This window comes from Triticum urartu, chromosome 3 (genome assembly GCF_003073215.2).
Source record: "Triticum urartu cultivar G1812 chromosome 3, Tu2.1, whole genome shotgun sequence".
Classification (NCBI taxonomy): domain Eukaryota; kingdom Viridiplantae; phylum Streptophyta; class Magnoliopsida; order Poales; family Poaceae; genus Triticum; species Triticum urartu.
This window is the reverse complement of record NC_053024.1, coordinates 600,135,707-600,157,089: the sequence shown is the minus strand read 5'-3', so window position 1 is coordinate 600,157,089 and position 21,383 is coordinate 600,135,707. Positions and strand designations below refer to the sequence as shown.

Here is a 21,383-nt window from a genome sequence, read left to right as displayed (position 1 = left end):
ATTGAGCAATTGACAGAATTGAGCATAGTTATGAGAATATCTAGGTATGATCATGTATATAGGCATCACGTCCGAGACAAGTAGACCGATTCCTGCCTGCATCTACTACTATTACTCCACTCATCGACCGCTATCCAGCATGCATCTAGAGTATTAAGTTCATGAAAATAGAGTAACGCCTTAAGCAAGATGACATGATGTAGAGGGATAAATTCATGCAATATGATAAAAAAACCATCTTGTTATCCTCGATGGCAACAATACAATACGTGCCTTGCTGCCCCTGCTGTCACTGGGAAAGGACACCGCAAGATTGAACCCAAAGCTAAGCACTTCTCCCATTGCAAGAAAGATCAATCTAGTAGGCCAAACCAAACTGATAATTCGAAGAGACTTGCAAAGATAACCAATCATACATAAAATAATTTAGAGAAGAATCAAATATTGTTCATAGATAATCTTGATCATAAACGCACAATTCATCAGTCTCAACAAACACACTGCAAAAAGAAGATTACATCGAATAGATCTCCACAAGAGAGGGGGAGAACATTGTATTGAGATCCAAAAAGAGAGAAGAAGCCATCTAATTAATAACTATGGACCCGAAGGTCTGAGGTAAACTACTCACACTTCATCGGAGAGGCTATGGTGTTGATGTAGAAGCCCTCCGTGATGGATGCCCCCTCCGGCGGAGCTCCAGAACAGGCCCCAAGATGGGATCTCGTGGATACAGAAAGTTGCGGCGGTGGAATTAGGTTTTTGGCTCCATATCTGATCGTTTGGGGGTACGTAGGTATATATAGGAGGAAGGAGTACGTCGGTGGAGCAACAGGGGGCCCACGAGGGTGGAGGGCGTGCCTGGGGGGGTGGGGGTAGGCGCGCCCCCTACCTCGTGGCCTCCTCCTTTGTTTCTTGACGTAGGGTCCAAATCTCCTGGATCATGTTCGTTCCCAAAATCACGTTCCCGAAGGTTTCATTCCCTTTTCTTCGAAACCCTAAAATAGGCAAAAAAAACAACAATCCGGTTAATAGGTTAGTCCCAAAAATAATATAAAAGTGGATAATAAAGCCCAATAATGTCCAATACAGTAGATAATATAGCATGGAGCAATCAAAAGTTATAGATACGTTGGAGATGTATCATACATCTACCACGCACACACAATTTTCCCTTTGTCTTTGTTTTGTTTAGGTACTCATGTATACTTGTCAACCTCTCAATCCCAAGAGTTGACGAAACGAGCTCTTGTGAGCAACGATGACTTGGGATCCCGTGGATTGTCCTTCCCACCATTTTCTTCGCGCAATGACTACGCTCATCTATTCTACTTGTCTCTCACACGGCTTTGGGCTATATATCACTTGTTACGTTATGCCCATTTTCTCGTGTTCACTTTGCATGCTATGCTTGCTTCTATGCCTTTGCCATGCACTTGTAACCCTTGCTTGCATCTACCCATGATTCACCATTTTACTACTCATATGTGTATTTGCATGCTTGGTGGAGATCCTTGTTGCTATTGCCATGTTTATCATGTGCCTCATGCTATTGATGCTATTTTGCTCATATCCTCCTTTCATGCTTGTGATATGTCATGTGCATTGTCTATGCCTATTATTTTCTCTCATGACATGATTGCCATGGTTTACTCTAGTATGTTGCATCTTCGCACTACTAGCTTGCACGACTTCATTACTATGATTACTTGCCTTGTTTCATCACCGATGATTCATACTTGCTCGCTTCATGCGGTTGATGACAACCATCTACATGCTTTTCCCCATGATATCCTTGATTATGCTCCATTTATGTGCTTACATGCCATGTCACAATCCTTTGTCAAACCATATGCCTTGCATGACGAAGACACTTGTTGGGTGAATTACCGCTTGAATGCTTGGTTTTGCACTAATGCTAACCGCATTTGTTTTTCCAAGTGTTTGTTGTCCATGCTCCTTTTGAAGGAATTCCAAGACGGTGCGACATTGGAGAGTGCCCATTTCGAGATTCAAGATGACGAGAACTTGGTGATCGACCACCCCTACATGGCGACGCCATCTCTTTCCCATGGTGATTTGGATTTCAATCCGAGGTCGGATCTTTCCCAAGGGGGAGGGGATGATGCGGAGCATCCTACGGACATCACCATGTCAATAGCCCATTTGGCAAGTGACACGTGCGACATCTACTTCTCATACCTAAAGGTGAATCTTCTCCTTTACACATGTTCACTTGACCCCTTCGAGGATGGTATACTACTTGACACCCCTATCGTGTGCATGCATAGGTATTGTCAGAACTTCACGGATGACGAGGAGGGTTGCAAGTGCCAAGGAACAGCTACACCATCCGCGAGGGAAGCATGGAAGAGAAGACGGAAGAAGAAGGAGCTGCAAAGTCTAAAGCGACCGGACAACCGGAAGCCACCGGACGTCCGACCCTCTATAGCCACCAGACGACCGACGAAGACTGGACATCCGACAAGTCCGATGCACCGAACGTCCGACGCTCACGGGAAATCCGGTGCCACCCATCCCGAATAAAAACGACGGACATCCGACGCCCTTCGGATGACCGGACCCCCGTGAGCGACCGGACGTCCGACCCTACTGTGCGCAGCCGGGCCTTTGGCCTTGTATTTCTCTCCCACTTACCCCTTCGTGGCTTAGACTATAAATAGACCTTCCCCTCATCCTTTCTAGGGTCAGCGTTGTGTAAGCTCATATTAGAGATAGAGCATCGCTCATCCATATCGGATCTACTCCACGAGAGAGACCGCGGCCCCTCTACGGAGAAGATCCACCTTGGATTCAAGACCCCTCATGGGAAGATTCCCTTGTGGATTCAAGACCTCCTTACGGAGAAGAACTGGATATCGTGTATCGTCCCTTGTTGACTTTGGATCGTGTATCTCTCTTTGTGTTCATGGATCTAGCACATGTGTGATCGTTCTTGTTGGTTTGAGTGATTATCTCGTGTTTCCCCTCATGTTCTTCGTGTTCTTCATGGGATCCGCTCCTTTTGTGAAAGATCAGCCATATAGGGTTCCACCCTACATCACTTGAGTCCATCCTCATCTTACTTGCCTATGCTAATCACCATGATATCACTTTATACCAAATGGACATTAAAAGTGATTTTCTAAATGGTGAAATTGAGGAGGAAGGTTATGTTAAACAACCTCCCGGCTTTGTCAATCCTAAGAAACCCGATCATGTTTACAAACTTCACAAAGCTCTTTATGGTCTTAAACAAGCTCCTAGAGCGTGGTATAAATGCTTGACCAAGTTCCTTATTGAGAAAGGCTTTGAGGTTGGAAAGATAGATTCTACTCTTTTCACTAAAAGGGTTAATGGTGAATTATTTGTATGCCAAATTTATGTTGATGATATCATATTTGGTTCGACTAACCCTCATTTTAGTGAGAATTTTGGAAAGCTAATGTCAAAGAAGTTTGAGATGTCTATGATGAGTGAACTCAAGTTCTTTCTTGGTTTGCAAATCAAGCAAACTAAGGAAGGCGCATTTGTTTCTCAAACAAAGTACACCAAGGACTTATTCAATAAGTTCAACATGCAAGAAAGCAAAGGTATGAAAACTCCCATGCCAACTAGTGGACATCTTGATTTGACCAAGGACGACAAATCGGTTGACCAAAAGGTTTACCGCCCTATGATTGGATCATTGTTATATCTATGTGCCTCCTGTCCCGATATTATGCTAAGTGTGTGCATGTGTGCACGATATCAAGCGGCCCCCAAAGAATGTCATCTTAAGGATGTAAAAAGGATAGTGAGATACTTAATACATACACCAAATTTTGGCATTTGGTATCCTAAGAGGTCCTCTTTTGATCTTGTTGGCTATTCCGACTCGGACTATGCCGGAGACAAGGTTGATAGAAAGTCCACCTCAGGTACTTGTCAATTTCTTGTTAGATCTCTTGTGTCTTGGTCTTCCAAGAAACAAAACTCAGTATCCTTATCCACCGCCGAAGCGGAATACATTGTCGCCGATTCATGTTGTGCTCAATTACTTTGTATGACCCAAACTCTTAAAGATTATGGGATTAATGTGAAACATGTTCCATTGCTTTGTGATAGTGAGAGTGCTATTAAGATTGCTCACAATCCCGTGCAACATTCTTGAACTAAGCATATTGAAGTTCGTCATCATTTCATTCGAGATCATGTTGCTAAAGGGGACATTGATCTTAAGCATGTTCGTACCGATAAGCAATTGGCGGATATATTCACCAAACCGCTTGATGAGAAAGTCTTTTGCCGTTTGAGAGGTGAATTGAACATCATTGATGCTTCAAACTTGGAGTAGGAACTCCATTTGGATACATGCAAGGCATGAGCCTATGACCAATCCTTGATACTTCTCTTATGATGATGATCATATGTCTTGGATATTCTTGCACCCTTGCATGCTATCTAACCCTTGTAGGTACTTGGATGAATCTAAATCTATGAGATTGCAACTCACTTACAACTTGACCAATCTCTACATCACCAAGTCTCTACACAATGGTGGTTCAAGACAAGGAAGCTTGGAACCCTTCAACATATCCTTTGACAAATTCCATATATCAGATTTCATTTGGTATCAAATTTCATGATTGTCATTTTGGATACACAAGTACTCTTCCTTGCAAAACTAACCCATGTAGGTAGATGAACTCACTTTCAAGTGGTGCTCCCAACTCTTGATGAGCTACATCAACCTCGAGCAACCCACACAAGTTCAACTACATGACTAAGATCAACACCACCACCCAAGGTATGTCATTCCATCTTAGAGAAGCTTTACCTCAAGTCATATGTCAAAGCAACTCAACAAGATGTGAATACATCAAATGCTTAAACAAAAAATGGTAACCCCATTTTGAGCTTAAACGATGAGTATGACTTATGATCAAGTGTTCTCACTTGACTCCTTAGTCAATATACTCTAACATAGGTGACTTTGTCACCACCCAATTCTAGATGAAGTTCTCTAGTGTTTCCTTGAGTTTTTCCATTTGCCCTTTGCATATTTCTTCCCTTTCCTTTATCAAAAAAACTTCATCTAGATTTTATTTTCTCCGTTTTTTCCATCCAATTCATTGTAAATCTTTCAGTTAATTCCTTGCAAATCTTTGTGAGATCTTATTTGCCTAGTGAGCTGAGGTGACAAGTGTCCTCTCTATGTTGAACTCGGTCACACCGGTCTGTCATTTTCGTTTGCTCTGATTTTTTTCGGTTCCCTATCTTCTCCCAGCATCTCTCATACAAGATTCAGGGGGGAGCAAGACATCTAAGGGAAGGGAATCTTTGAATTCATTGCAATATCTTTTACCTTTGGGGACATGTCTACATCCAATAGAGTACTCAGTACTCACTCTCTACATGTCATCCCAGTCTTGGTACTCTTGTGGTTTCTTTTGTTTGCTCTGGCTTGTAGATGTATCTGTGTTATCTAACCTTGTTTACTCAGGTTCATTCCTTCCTAAGCCAACTCAAGACCACAAGGTAAGTATATGCATCACACTCATGTGCATGAGGATTTCTTGTTGATTTACATATTGTTTGCAAGAAGGACCCATGAGCATGAAGGTACATTTCCTATATTCACATATTTTGCTCTGATGCATATAGCCAAGATACATGTAACACATTGATTACTCTATCATGCTCATGCATTCACATGCTCCTATATTCCATATTTGCATGATTGCATACATATAGGGGGAGCCTATGCATGTTACATGTCTTTCCAAAGCTTTACTGGTTATTCTCTATATCTTTACCTAAAGCTTTGATGTATGTTGTCATCAATTACCAAAAAGGGGGAGATTGAAAGCACAAGTGCTCCCTGGGTGATTTTGGTAATTAATGTCAACATATCTCTTGTTGGACTAATGTTTTCATCTAGTATGTTTCAGATAAGTTCAACAATGGAGTGGCATGGATTAGAGGATGTGGAACCCCTTCAAGATGATAAGGACAAAGGATTGGCTCGAGCTCAAAGCTCAGGACTCTACATTTTCTATTTTAGTGATCCAAGATCACATTGAGTCCATAGGGAAGCCAATACTATTAAAAAGGGATGAGGTGTTGCTTAATGGCTTGCTTGCTCAAAGTGCTTAGTGATATACTCCAAAGCCCTCAACCACTTTCTCACATCCACATATGTCCCAAACCAAAAGTCAAACTCGGCCCTACCGAAATTTCCTATCCGGCGCCACTGAGTTCACTTGACATAACCACTGCCAGAAACCCTAGTAAATTCAGTCTCACCGATGGGATCTCGGTCTCACTGAGATGGGCTTGCCGATTCTCTATTACCTATTGCAGTAATGGAGGTCTCACCGAAATATGCAATTGGTCTCACCGAGTTTGCTTGGCCAACTCTCTGTTTTGCTTATTACCCAAATCGGTCCCACCGAGTTTGTGTAATCGGTCCAACCGAGATAAGGCTTTACCCTAACCCTAGCACATCGGTCCTACCGAGTTGACCATATCGATCCCACCGAAAATCCTAACGTTCACATTTTGAACTAAATCGTTCTGACCAAGTTTTCTGATTCGGTCCCATCGAGTTTGGTGATTTGTGTGTAACGGCTAGATTTTGTGTGGAGGCTATATATACCCCTCCACCCACTCTTCATTCATGAAGAGAGCCATCAGAACATGCCTACACTTCCAACATACATTTTCTGAGAGAGAACCACCTACACTTGTGTTGAGGTCAAGATATTCCATTCCAACCACATAAATCTTGATCTCTAGCCTTCCCCAAGTTGCTTTCCACTCAAATCATCTTTCCACCAAATCCAATCCTATGAGAGAGAGTTGTGTGTTGGGGAGACTATCATTTGAAGCACAAGAGCAAGGAGTTCATCATCAACACACCGTCCATTACCTTTTGGAGAGTGGTGTCTCCTAGATTGGTTAGGTGTCACTTGGGAGCCTCCATCAAGATTGTGGAGTTGAACCAAGGAGTTTCTACGGGTAAGGAGATCGCCTACTTCGTGAAGATCTACCCTGGTGAGGCAAGTCCTTCGTGGGCGATGGCCATGGTGGGATAGACAAGGTTGCTTCTTCATGGACCCTTCGTGGATGGAGCCCTCCGTGGACTCGCTCAACCGTTACCCTTCGTGGGTTGAAGTCTCCATCAACGTGGATGTACGATAGCACCATCTATCGGAACCACGCCAAAAATCTCCGTGTCTCCAATTGCGTTTGCACACTCAAATCCCATCCCTTTACATTTTTGCAACTTGCATGATTTACTTTTTGCTGCTCATATACTCGTGTCATGCTTGCTTGGTATGTATTGTGAATGTTTAAACTTGTGCTAAAACTCCACTTCAACTTAAAGAAATTAAAAAATGTAACTTTTCTTACTAAGATTCTATTCACCCCCCTCTAGACACCTCTTCTTGGTCCTTTCACTTCCTTCCTATGCCTGCCACTAGATGTGATAGTAATTTACAACATTCCAATACGACAAGGTGGGGGCATGGGCTTTTGAGAAGTCGGGTGTCTACACTATAAAGTCACCATACCTGTCTCTAATGACTCAAAAGGAGTGAATGCTATGGAGGAAGGGACAACTATGGGTACCTCGACGATAGATGAACAGTTATGTAAGTCGGGTGGAAACTAAAGGTGGTGCCAAAAACCAGAGTGTTTCTAGTGGAGAGTGACTAAAGGAATTCTCCCAAATGAATGCTCATTGCATAGATGACATATTCGTGATAGATATCAATGCAAGCTTTGTTTGGCAATGAACGAGCATCTGAAGCATATACGCACTGATTCACTGTTCACACGCCAAAAGCATATACGCTCAGAAGTGGTTTGCCTACCACGACTTCACCTGCTTACTTGGTCACGTGACATTGTCAGCGCCCCAATGTTCTCCAATGGTGATAGAGCAGAGATAGTGTTGATCATGTGGTATATTTGGCATTCCCGAAATAGATGGACCCATGAGGGTGAACATGTCGATCCGGCAAATTCATTACAAACTATCAATGAAAATTTGGCTATCCTGGAGCTACCACAGGAACATGCACTCACTAGTAGAGAAATGGGTAGCCCCAACTTTAGTTCGTGGCACACCATTTCCAACCAACGCCACCACAATATTGTTTTTTCAAATAGTGGTGGCATTTTGCATATTTGGCACGTCACGACAAACTGGCCCGGCCCATTTAGTTAGTATTGGTGTTGCCTTTTTTTCTAACACACCACAAATTGGCCCATTTGTATTGACCGGGCACAATCTAATGCTTGTGATGTATTTCTATCAACGTCATAGGTAATTAATTTAGTGTTTGCATGGTGATTCCTAGTACACCATAAATAATTTTGAATCTTTTATAATCTAGAGTATTTTTATTGTTTTCTGAGTGTTTTTTTAACTTAAGTTTGTTTATTGTTTTTAAGTATTTATATAATTTTGATTCTTTAATGTTTTTGAGTCTTTTATTTTTCTGAAACTTTTATAATTTTGAGTCTTTCCATTATTTTGAGTTTATTTATTGTTTTTTGAGTTTCTTCCTCTTTTTAAGTATTTTATTATTCTGAATCTTTTATACTTTTGAGTCTTTTCTTGTTTTCGAGTCTTTTCATAATTTTGAGTCATTTATTATTTCAAGTCTGTTTATTGTTTTAAGTCTTTCTATTATTTTGAATCTTCTATAATTTTGAGTCTGTTATTTTTTTAGTACTCTATTTTTTAAAAATCTTTCATATTTTTTAGACTTTTATTTTTTAGAATATTTTAATTTTGAGTTTTTTTTATTGTTTTTATCCTTTTTATGAAAAAGGATGCATTCAATAGCTTGCCATCACATTGTGTGACTTCTACTCACTTCATTCACTACTATTCATTGAAAATATTTGGAGACCATGAAAGTTCTAAACAGAGGAGCTAACTGCAGTCCCCTCCACATTTTCTCATCCGGGCTTGGGACCGACAAAGGCAGTGTTAAACTACAAAATACAAAAAAATTAGCAAACACCACAACCAATCATTCAGCTAAGCAACAAGCCACACAATCAACCAAAGGCAGTATTAGCACGACACACAATTGGCAATAAATATTCACGCAATGTTTTCACAAGATCGTAACACAGACATAGTTCAAAATCACATGGAAACACCGCTGAAATCATGCTTACCTCACTAGCAGAATCGCGGTTCAAATCATGTGTGCCCACACGAGCAGAGACACCGCTCATAACTCACAAGAGCACAACCAGAGGTTCAAATTACACATAAACAAAGAGCATCACACGTAATGGGGATTAAAAATTGAACACACAAAAGAAGTACTAAAGACCCAATGAGGGGCTGCGACATCGAAGACAAAGTAGTCAGACGGCATCTAATCCATACGGAACACACAACATGGACAACCTGCTGAAATGAAAATAAAGGTGAATCAAAGAAATTGAACACACAACATGGACAACCTGCTGCATCTAGGAAGTGAAGAAGCTCCATTCCTGAATACAAGTAAAACTGCATATTGTAAACTACCTGATTGTTCAAAAGTAACTAGCTAGTCCTGTTAAAGTAACTAGATAATTGCGGTCACGGGGCACATACTCATACACTAAGCTCCTGCAGTCGCATGTCTGGTACAATCTAATCACATCACTCATCTCAAATATACCACCGGTTTCCGTGATGTTATAGTACAAAATGACACTGAAATAGATATACATTGGTACTGGGGTACAGAGAACTTCCGCAAGAGTTCCAACACACAAAAAACAGTAGTAAAATCACCATTGGAATGAATAAAATGTACTGCTGCAAACAAAGACATTTATCTCTGAACTATATATGCTAACCATATCTTACAACAGATAATCAATTCAGAAACATAGCAAATGCTATTTAACATCCAAAAGAGGAGACGGACCACATCTTTTAAAAGGTGCACAACAAAACCATTTATCATGCACAGAAAGTAACATCAGCTAGATTTCAAGTCTTGCATGCACAAAACTAATTAACAAGCTAACCGTCTAAGTAAACTAGAATGCCATCAGCCACAAATGTTAGAAGGTGAATATATATAAAATACAAAGGAGGTAAATGCAGCTCCCTCCACATTTTCACATCCGGGCTTGGGACCGGCAAAGGCAGTGTTAAACCACATCAATCATCAATCAAGCATACAGGCCACACCATCAAACAAATGCAACATTCACACTGATTCACACAAGCAGAGAGTCAAGCACACACAGAATCACACACACATAGTCAAGCCACACAGAGTCACACACACATAGTCAAGCCACAGAGAGTCACACACAGTCAGGCCACACACACACAGTCAAGCCACACACAGAGTCAAGCCACACACAAGTCACACACACACACAGAACGGAGCACTTGCACACAAGAAACATACATAAATAGGGGCACAAACAGAAAGCTAATACATGCAAGACCGAAGTAAACTCAAAAGGCTACAAAAAATTTCCAGAACTTGAATGAGTAAACTGATTTCTCTAGAGGGGCGAGGGTGATCTAGATCTTCGTTCCTGAAAATAGGAAGTTAGTTAGAGGCTGATTAAGTGATTATCTTCATCAATACCCACAAGTTTGTAGGCACAGTATTCTTGTTCTACTTACTAGAGAAAGCAAGGCATGTAACATGAGCGACATTCTTATAGAAATTCTGGCTAAGGTAAGCCATGTGACTTGATCACACCAGATGCTTTGCCGTGGTCAAGAGCAACCTTCAACACTGATTCATTTCTAGTGCTAGTAGATTCAGCCAGCAGGGCAGAGAAACAATGGCAGTACAAATCACCAGGCAGACCAAGCTTCTTACTTGTTGGGTCCAAATCAAGGAATTCTAGCTACCAAATAATTCAAGGTGGATGCAAGATGAAACCTCCAAACATCAGCCTCACTGGTGCACACCAGCTTATAAGCTCAAGTATTGAGTTTATATTATACAGAATAAACACACCAGCCTACCACCAGTCATGTTCGAAATAATGTACTGATTAACCGAGCTTATGATGACTTGCCAACTATTCAAAAGTGAACTGCAGTCTAGTGTAGTGTTTATTCCATTTGTAAGTAGAAGATGATGCAAGCAAAAACCCTAAAAGCAGAATTAATTCACTGGCCTAGTGTATGTAAAGTGTCCACTTTTCACATATTGGGAATATGCACTAAGGCCAACTGCCATTATTCCCTTTATGTTCAGAACAAACACGTTGATATTTATAGGTAGTTCCTATTTTTCATATTATACATACTAGGTCATGTATTCTAAAATTGAAAAGAACCAACAAAGAATGGTTAATATAGCCAACCGATCAAAGGCAGGTTAACTCACCAGGTGACGTGGATCAGCAAGCATGGGAAAGAGGCCTCTAACTATGAGTGATTGTCTTGCCTGCAGGAAGACAATGCAACAGATATGAGTTATAATAGTGGCACACTGCCAAACACCAGAGACAAGTCTTGGTCCAACATAAGCAATATTGTTTCTTATCGGGCAAAATTCTATAGTACTCCCTCCATCCCCAATTACTTGTCTTGGATTTGTCTAGATAGGGATGTATTAGACACGTGGTAATACATATTAATTAATGAATCTTGTTGAACACCACACTGTTTCTCATCAGGGTAAATTCTATAGTACATTAGCAAGTCCAGTTGAACAACATACTCCCAATCTTTCGGTTTGTTAGGCACATGCATATTTTCAGATCAACGATTTGGCCAATGAAATATGAGTTATGCTACAAAAGGTACACCATGGCAAACCTATTTCAAATACTAATTTCAATGGTATACTTCATATAATACATATTTCGTTGGTCAAACTGATGATCTAGAAATATAGGCGTCCCTTATAAACTGAAACGGAGGTAGTAGGAATTATGCACCAAGTAAAAATAAAGGAGCAATACATATCATCAATCTTTTGCTGAGAGAAAAGAAGGATGTTGTATCAAGGCAAAACCATGAAGGTTAAATGCTAAATGAATATTCTAGCATTACATGGCAAATACTTATATATTGTTCCTCTGTATTGAGTTGCACAATTGTGCAAGGTTCAGTGTTAGATTCGTCATTAACAAAAACTATAGCCTGAAGTTATCTTTAAAAGTTTGAAGATCAACATGCTAGTTCTGAATCATTATTACCTAGATATAGCACACACAGGAAGTACCAAAAAGGTTACGAGGAAAAAGGCTGTTCACATACTTCAAATGCCCCTGTGAAGCTCCACTTCAATTGATTTGTTTTTAGACGAGGAATGGCATGGTGGGCCTGTACTTGGCAATTAGCCTGCAGATACTCGATACAGCATAATATATCAATCAATTTCCATTAAACTACAAAGATGAGGTGAAGCGCCTATAAGAAGAAATACTCTTTTTCTCCTGTCCAGATGAGGTGAAGAAAATGATGACCGAAGCCTTAACTTTGATAGCAGCCTGCACCTAGATAATAGGTAGTGAACTATTTCAGACTTATAAACCCAAGTGTCACAGACTGATATTCAATCAATGGGAGACAGAAATTGTTCCCTGTAAACACTAACAAAAGGTTGGAGAATGAAAAGAAACAAAATACGCACTTCAGAGGAAGCAATAGACTCCATGTGGGTCATGGGTTCTCCCACGTATTTCATGGTTCGCTTGAAGTACAAATCCTGGTTGAAGACATTCTCAGCCTGTGAAACAATTCATGAAAATATATCACCAAATATGAAGAGAGAAAAGGCAGGAAGGAGTGAGTTTCCATTAGATTCCATTAGAGTGCCAAAGATATACTTGTTGAGAACACATTTAGGGGCTGTTGGGAAGAATAGTATTTATTTGTAACATTTTAGTATTGAAGTCTGATTTGAACTACAAAAAGGAACCTATCAACAAATGCCCTCCCAAACAGGCCTCAAGAGAACATATATACCTCCAAAAGAAAGTTCACCTCAGCACAAATTCTGCCTACCGTTTAAATCCCAACTGGATACAATGCACGGACAGTCTCGGCACCAAGGAGAATGGCATCACTACGAACAAAACAATTGTGATTCATGTTACAGCTTGTGTAGTTATAGTTTGTTTGGGTGCAGTAATGAGCAGCTGTACAGGATCACCAAAGTATAAGATATCTACAAGAGGCAAAAACTAACCATCCAACACTGCATTTGCCACATCAGTTGCATCTGCACGTGTAGGCCTTAGGTTGTCTGTCATACTGTCCACAACACAAGTAACAGCAGCAGGTTTTCCAGCCATGTTGCACTTGTGCAGAGCAAACTTCTGAAATAAGAACACTTAAAGAACAACAAAGTAGTACTCAATAGAGAAATACATGTTAATTACTATCAATGTTAGGAATATTTTCCAAAGTATGAAGTGCAAACAAACATGTGATATTCAACAAAATATCAATATAAAAAATTTCAATCTGTTGGGAAAGATGGCACTGTGAAGTAGTGCACTCTAAATATCGACATAGAGTTACTTACTTGCCACACATCTTCTGCATGCCTTGTATAAGAAAGATAGGAAGTCAATCTTGTTTGGAGCATCCCATTTTTTCATAACCTGAAAGTGGCGCATGCTCATAAAGTCATATAATGGGTTACAGCAAGGAGCTCCAGTTTCATGAAAAAAAATGACATGTAAAGTCTAGCGCCAAGTTAATACAAGGAGCGAGAGAGATTCTTGGGAGGAGTTCCTTACATCTTTATCCTCGTCAGACAGCGTGGGCATGTCGATATGAATCTGGGAGCAGTGCAATGTGAAGGCATAATAATCACAAAAAAGTTCAGAAAAATAATAGCGCCAGGTCTGTTACCTACTACCAATACCAAAATTAGATTCCAATCAACAAACAACAATCAATCAATTGTAATAACCATGAACAAACAACAACCAATCGTGTCATATAAACATGTAATATCTCAAGGCAACAAACAACAATCAATCGGCATACATGGTTTGTACCTTCTCAAGGCAATCAATCAAACAGCAAACAATAATCCATCTCAAGGCAATCAATCAAGCAACAAACAACAATCCATCTCAAGCCAATCAATCAAACAATAAACAACAATCCATCTCAAGCCAATCAATCAAACAACAAACAACAATCAATCAATCGTGCCATATGGGAACATAAGCAAACCATGATAACAATAAACAATTGAAAAGAACAGCATCAGAACAACTGTAACAGGCAAGAACAGGATTCTCTACATCTAGGATGGGAGCACACACGCCTGTCAGTAGAACAAGGATCGACAAAGGGCAACCAGAGTATCAAGCGCATGCGTTTGAGATATGAAAATAATCGACGAACAACGCATGTGGTGGAATAGAGGGAACGATTTGACACTGCTCCAATTTCCGAACCAAGAACCCATCGTTCCTGCAACCTTCGCCCCGACACGAACACAAAACACAGGATCGACAGATAACAGAAGCGCGTGCACAAGTAAACGCAGGAAATATCGCTCCACCGTGAACACGAAACGCATGATCGTTAGATAATAGAAGCGCACGCACAAGTAAACACGGGAAATATCGCTCCACCGTGAACACGAAATGCAGGAACAGAAGTTTCTCAAACAGACTTTAGTTCACAAACCAGACCGACCGACCGCTCGCTTGCTCGCCCGCTTCCTCCCAGAGTCGCAGGGACAGAGACCCCAGACGAGACGGCCCCAAGAACACGCGAGAGCATCAGGGCGACAGCGAGGACAAGCAAAATCATATCACAAGCGATTCTAAAGTGACGAGGAGGACGAGTAAATCAAACCAAACGTGATTTTCTATCTAAACGAGTGAATCTAGGACGAGCAAAATCAGTCGAATTAGACGCACTTCAAGGCAGATGAATCGAGAACGAGCAAAATGACAAATCATATGCGATTCTTCTAATCTAAATGGACGAATCAGAGGCGAGAGGGGGGGAATCGGGGACGAATTGCCTCACCAGATGCGAGAGGAGGAGAGGCACGAACCGAGGATGAATTGCTTCACCAGACGCGAGAGGAGGAGAGGTAAGCCATTCATACCTAAAAAGTATATGTTTCAAGTTGGCAACAGCGGTTGTCTCTCATTAGTTCCAAGCCGATGGCTAGCCTGAAATGACATGAGCAACTTAAAATGTGAGTGTGATGTAAATGATATTTCTATTATTCTTGAAGCAAGAAAAGTAGCTTACATCATCGGCAGCACCAGCAGTCATATTTACAAATGAAGATTCATATGACCTGTTATTTAAAAAGCATCATATGAGTCAAAGATACTTAGAAATCAGTTTATGATCATAACAACATAAGTAATTATTCATGTGTGTGTATCTAAGTTATCAAGGAATCAAGGATTCAGTATAAAACAAGTCAGACAAACTGATCAAAATTCAAACTCTGACCATTTGAAAGCATAAAAACTTACCGATGATTTATAGTCCTGCAACTCCAATAAGTCACCTGGTTTGTCGTCTTTGACTTTAGCTATAGCTGAGAAGAACTAAGAACAAATAGAAGTACACAAATGGAAGTAACTAGTGTGTTTCAAAATTAGCAAACAATCCCACCCGGGGGGGAATGTATTTCAGCAAACCATAAAAATAGAACAATCAAAAGAATACCTCTCTCGACATTGCTTGCCTATACATCCACCCATGGCGTACTTCTGTGTCGAGGAGCATGCCGTGGACTCATACTTGGCCCAATCAGTCTTGTACATGTGAGCAATCTCAGGCACCAGAGGATCATTGGGGTTGGGGTCCGTCAGCAACAAATAGATTGACAGGAGGACCTGTTAACAGAGACGGGTAAATGTTAGAGAAACATACATGAAGAATTTTTGTGAGATTAAGTTGTTGAAGTAACCAAGCTTATATAAGCAACAAGCTTTAAGCAAAAATGGAACAACCAAGCTAGGAATGCAGATCATTACCTTTGATATGGTCAAAGTCAGGCTCTACTGTTCCTTGAGAATGTCAAGGCAAATGTTGCCGTTGCTGTTAATGTTTGGGTGGAAGTGGAAGTGGAACACCTTGGTGCGGAAACAGACCTGAAATATGTTCATGTCTGAATGTTAAGATAGCAAGCAGCAGCAAACTAATTGTTTGAGGACCCCAAGACATTTGTGTAACAGCAATTCCAATATCATAGAATCAATATGAACCCCTTTTTACAAAGGTTAGCTCGGTACACCGGAAATTACCTTCGGGGGTTTGAAGGGATAATCCAGTGGGAAATGGATGTTCACAAAAAATAGGCCACCAGTAAACGGGCTGTCCAAGGGTCCCATGATACTGGCCTGCCAGTGGAACATGTCCTCACCTACAGGACCTTCCTGAATAAAAGGAAAGTAATACATATTACACAACAGTCAGACAAGCATTTGTATGAAGCCAGTCAAGTATGAGTAAGAAACAAGTCATATTTGCTGCGTGTGCGCGCTATTGCCCCCCACACACATACCACATGAGGGTAAAAGAGTCTTCTCAGGTGTCATTTAGGCTCAAAATGGACGAAAATGTCATATAGGAAATAAAATTTAGAACTTGTGTCAAATAGGGAAGAAAAACTTTTCCAGTGTCAAATAAGGAAGCAGATTTTAAGATAGTGTCAAATAAGGAATTTTCTCCTTTAGTTATCTGTGAACAAGTTCAGAATTAGGCATGAAATTATATGTGTGAACAATCATCATATACCCATCCAGTACAATGATTAGAATAATTCAAAGTTCATTATTCTTAATTTCAAGAGGTTAGTGGAACCAACTGTTGTATTAGAAAACATCAAGTCACCCAGGAGGCCAGGACATCCACTAAAGCCACTTATTCTCCACAAAAACACAGAACATCAGGTTTACACACATTATGAATGCTGAAGTTGTTTCAGTAATTATACTTATTCCAGTATGCGTTAATAGACTAAGGAAGACAGGTGACCATTTCCACCTCACCTCCTAAAACATAGTTCACTCTCGAAAATTCTCCCTATTTATTTGGTTGGTACTGCTTAAGTTTCTTAAATAGTCTAGTCCATGCCTAACAGATTAGATTGGAACTGTTTATGTTTCTTATATAGTGCTAGTCATGCCTAACTGTCCATATAAAATGTGAAGTGCTTGGCAATTTTAATTTCTTTTGGTTATGGAAGTTAAGATAGCATATAGTGCTACAGGGTGGTGCATGTTCTGCCCATGTGGTACTGGTACTGACTGTAAATTGTAATAAGGTTGGCATACTTTATAACCTAACAGAACAAAATCCAAGGGTTTTTTTAAATGGCCTGCTCAGAAGATACATCACACACTTGACATGAGTCAATCATATTAGTAGTCCATGTACAGTTCATAAGCAGTATTCTCCACCAATCAATCCAGCAAACCTAAAAGCACTGCAAGAGCACAGCTAAATAATCGACAACCTAACCCCCATGACCAGTAACAACAGTTAACAACCAGGCCACGCCAACGGCGCGCTCATCAATTCGGGGCAAGATCTAGACGGAATCAAAAGGGACAGAGGGGAAATCACCTGCCCTGAGGTGGGAGGGTCCTTCTGCAGGTCCTTGCAGTGAGACCATTTTGTTGGTCCATACTTTCTTACAAGATCAATAATTTTGTCATCTTCCTGTAGAAAAAATATCATAATCATAAATATAACTATAAAATGTGCAAAAGGTTTGTTTTTCGAGCAAAGTCAGGAGTGCAGTGCCAAACCTCTTGAGTCCAAGGACCTTTGATGAGTTCAGGGTTAAGAACCTTCTGCCATGGATGTAAATATTGTACCTCTGTCCTATCCAGAAAGAGCTCAACTGCATAGATAGATGCCGACAAAATATATGAGCTCACCACACTTGCATATACAGAACATCATCCAAGCAAGTATGGCATTACTATATAACTAGCTAAAATGTGGGCTATGCATTCATAAGGTTACCATTACCAGCCATGAGATAAACATTTGTGTAAAATATAGGAACGAGTAAAATTCGAGAGGGATTATCATCGAAACACATACCAGGTTGATGAGCGATCCACGGCTTCAGTTAAAACACCAGTAGCACACCATCAGAACAACGATAATGAATCAAATTAGGCATCATGAAAACATCCATTCAAATATCAGGTGCCAATATCTAAAACCAAAAGTTCCAGTAGCAAAATTTGGGTAAATAAACACTTTGGGACTACAGGCATCAGCATCACAGAATGTAAATATACCTGCACTATATGCCAACTCAACCCATCAGTGTCCTTAGCAACACAATAAAGAGCAAATGTGATGTGTCCATATCAACATGTTTGTACCTTAAATACTTAGAAAAGCATTGCATAATCACAAAAAAGTTCAGAAAAAAGAATAGTGCAAGGTCTGTTACCTAAGATCAGGAACTACAAATACCAAAGTTTGATACCAATCAACAAACAACAAGCAATCAAGCAATCAAGCAATCAATCAACAAACAGCAAACATCAATCAATCAATCAATCAACAAATAGCAATCAATCAATCAATCAACAAATAGCAAACCATACGCAAACAACAATCAATCATGCCATATAAACATGTAGCATCTCAAGCCAAATTTGTAGGTTAATAACTTGAATAAAACACATCATGGCTAGTATACTAACACAGAAGTCACATCAGATTTGAATCAGTGAACTTCAAAAGGGAACAAAGAGCAGTAGAAATGCAGTATTGGTAAACATGATTAATTATTAGGAAAAGAAGTAAAAACAAATAGGGAAAAGGGTGCTCTGATGAGTGGATGCATTGGATATGAAAACAAGCAGGGAAAACGTGATTATGATGCATTGGATGCCAAATCGGCCACGCAAAGAAGTGGAAACCAAGCAAGTGATTGTTACAAGAGTCAGGCTTTTCTTCTCATCCTATCATCCTAATTTATCAACAGGAAAGAAGCCTCACATCACAGTACCCACGGCCTACATGGTTTGCGCCCTTGAACACAAATCATCATATATTGAAACATAAGCAAAGCATGATAACAAGAAACAAGTTGAACACGCCTCATCATCATCATATATTGGAACATAAGCAAAGCATGATAGCAAGAACAAGCGTAAGAGACAAGAAGAAGATTCTCTGCATCTAGGACGGGAGCACACACGCCTGCCGGTAGAACAAGAATGGACAGAGGGAAACCAGAGTATCACAAGGGCGCATGCGTTTGAGATATGAAAATAACTGATGAACAACGCAGGCAGGATCATAAGATAATAGAAGCGCACGCACAAGTCTCTCAAACAGAAACGCAAGAAGCATCGCTCCACCGCTAGCACGAAATGCAGGATCGTCAGGTAACAGACGCGCACGCGCAAGGTTCTCAAACAGAAACGCAGGAACCATCGCTCGACCACGAAAATGAAACGCAGGATCGTCAGATAACAGCAGCGCACGAACAAGTTTCTCGAACAGACTGGTTAGCTCGCAAACAAGACGGTGACCCAAACCGACCGACGGACCGCTCGCTTCCTCCCAGAGTCGCGGACCCCCGACGAGACATCCCCAAGAACACGCGAGAGCATCAGGGCAACGGCGAGGACGGGCAAGAATCAAATCACACGCGACTCTGAACTGACGACGACGGCGAGGACGAGCAAGTCAAACTGGACGCGCATTTCTATCTAAATGGTCGAATCGAGGACGAGCGAAATCAACTGAATCAGGCGCAGTTCAGAACAGAGGAACTGAGGACGAGCAGAATCGAACAAATCAGAAGCGATTCTTCTATCTACTCTAAACGACGGACGAATTCGAGCGAGAACGAGCAACATGGAACCAGACGCGAGAGGAGGAGAGGTAGGAACCGAGGACGAACTGCCTCACCGGACGCGAGATGAGGAGAGGCAAGAACCGAGGACGAGTCGCCTCACCGGACGCGAGAGGAGGAGAGGGACGAGTCGAGGACGAGCGCGCGTGGCTGGCGCACGACGCCGGTGCCCCCGCCGCCGGTCGCCCGCCACTTGGCAGAGCCCCGCCCGCGTCCTCGGTGAGCGGCGCGGCCCCACAGGCGGAGAGGAGAGGGAGCAGGGCGCGAGCTGGCGGACGGACTTGGAATCGGCGGCCGGAACGGAGACCACCACGTGGCCAGGACGGGCCAAGGATGAAGGAAGGAGGCGAGAGGCGTGGCCCGGACGGGGAGAGGAGGAGCGGGCCGGGCAAAGGGCGGAGCTTTATAGGCGGGGTGGAGGCAGTGGCGGCGGGCGGAGGCTTGTCCTTGCCGAGGTGCGCGTGGCGTGGGTGCGGATACGAAAGGCAAGTGGAGCGGGGCTGGATCCGGAGCGGAGGTGGCGGCGGAACGAGAGTTTTCCAGGCAGCTGATGCCCGTGAGTACCGTTGCCGTGCCTCTTTCCTTTTTTTGTTTCGGATCAAATTGGTTGCATGGTGAAAACAAATGTGTTAGAAACACCTACCACTGCCAAAAAATATAAAAATACCACGTTTTTTTCTAGCACCAACTTATTAAGTGTAAAAAAAATTTGGCCCGGATATAATAGCTTAGGATACGTATCAGATTGGTTACTACTCTAGCTTTTGTTGCTTTCATCCACTTTCTCGCCTCTCCTTCCCTCCCATCGTCGGTGTAGGTGGCGACGGGGCATTTCTCCCCTCCTGATGGTGTGCGCAACGCGGGATGCGGCATCGTGCCGGGGGCGCGGCGGCAACGAGTCAGACGGGCGCGCCGGTGGCATGGGCGGATGGCAGGGCTGCGGCGGCTGTGCGAATTCCGAAGGTAGGTGCTCGGGGTGCTCGATGAACTTTCTTTCAAATTCGATGATTTTTTCAGATTTAGTGAAGTGTTTTTCAAATTTGATGAACCTTTTTTCAAATTCAATGAAATTATTTTCAAAAATCGATAAACTTTTTCAATTTTTGTGAACTTTTTCCCGAAATCGATTAACTTTTTTAAAAATATGTGATTTTTTTCAAATTCAATAAACTTTTTTTCAAATTCATGATCGTTTTTTAAGTTTGTGAACTTGTCTTTCAAAAACCATGGACTTTTTTAGTTCACTATTTAAAAAAACTTATTTTTTCAAAAGTCAACTGGTTGACCGCGACCGGTCTAACGCAATCAAGAGAACTAGGAAACCAGTCAACTGCTATTTTCCTCTTGGGCCGGCCCATGAGTGGGGCGCATGGGTGCCAAGAAGCTCAACAAGGCGCCCTATAGAAGCTTCCACTGGACCCAAGGGGCGGTGGTCTGTTCCCGCTTGGCGCCATGCGCCAAAGCGGTATGGGTTGCGATTCTTTGTTTTCTTCTTTCTTTACGATTCTTTCAGGTCTCCTGCGTTGCACTCCAAGGGCACATCTCCGTAAGACCACCACC

At 41.6% G+C, this 21,383-nt stretch overlaps 1 protein-coding gene across 1 annotated transcript; it reads right to left on the bottom strand.

Annotated features, from left to right (window-relative positions):
* Positions 1 to 9,024: 9,024 nt before the first annotated feature.
* On the bottom strand, positions 9,025 to 20,696 carry LOC125547010. Its single transcript, XM_048711065.1, has 18 exons — positions 20,605 to 20,696; positions 19,880 to 20,405; positions 18,044 to 18,065; positions 17,743 to 17,837; positions 17,558 to 17,653; positions 16,234 to 16,365; positions 15,964 to 16,080; positions 15,653 to 15,822; positions 15,457 to 15,531; positions 15,224 to 15,272; positions 13,738 to 15,141; positions 13,521 to 13,599; positions 13,182 to 13,311; positions 12,959 to 13,058; positions 12,624 to 12,719; positions 12,248 to 12,486; positions 11,370 to 11,429; positions 9,025 to 10,560 (listed from the first exon to the last, which is right to left on the bottom strand). The coding sequence occupies exons 1-7, from the start codon at positions 20,694 to 20,696 to the stop codon at positions 15,988 to 15,990; spliced, it is 1,056 nt and encodes a 351-aa protein (XP_048567022.1). The 3' UTR covers positions 9,025 to 10,560; positions 11,370 to 11,429; positions 12,248 to 12,486; positions 12,624 to 12,719; positions 12,959 to 13,058; positions 13,182 to 13,311; positions 13,521 to 13,599; positions 13,738 to 15,141; positions 15,224 to 15,272; positions 15,457 to 15,531; positions 15,653 to 15,822; positions 15,964 to 15,987.
* Positions 20,697 to 21,383: the final 687 nt, after the last annotated feature.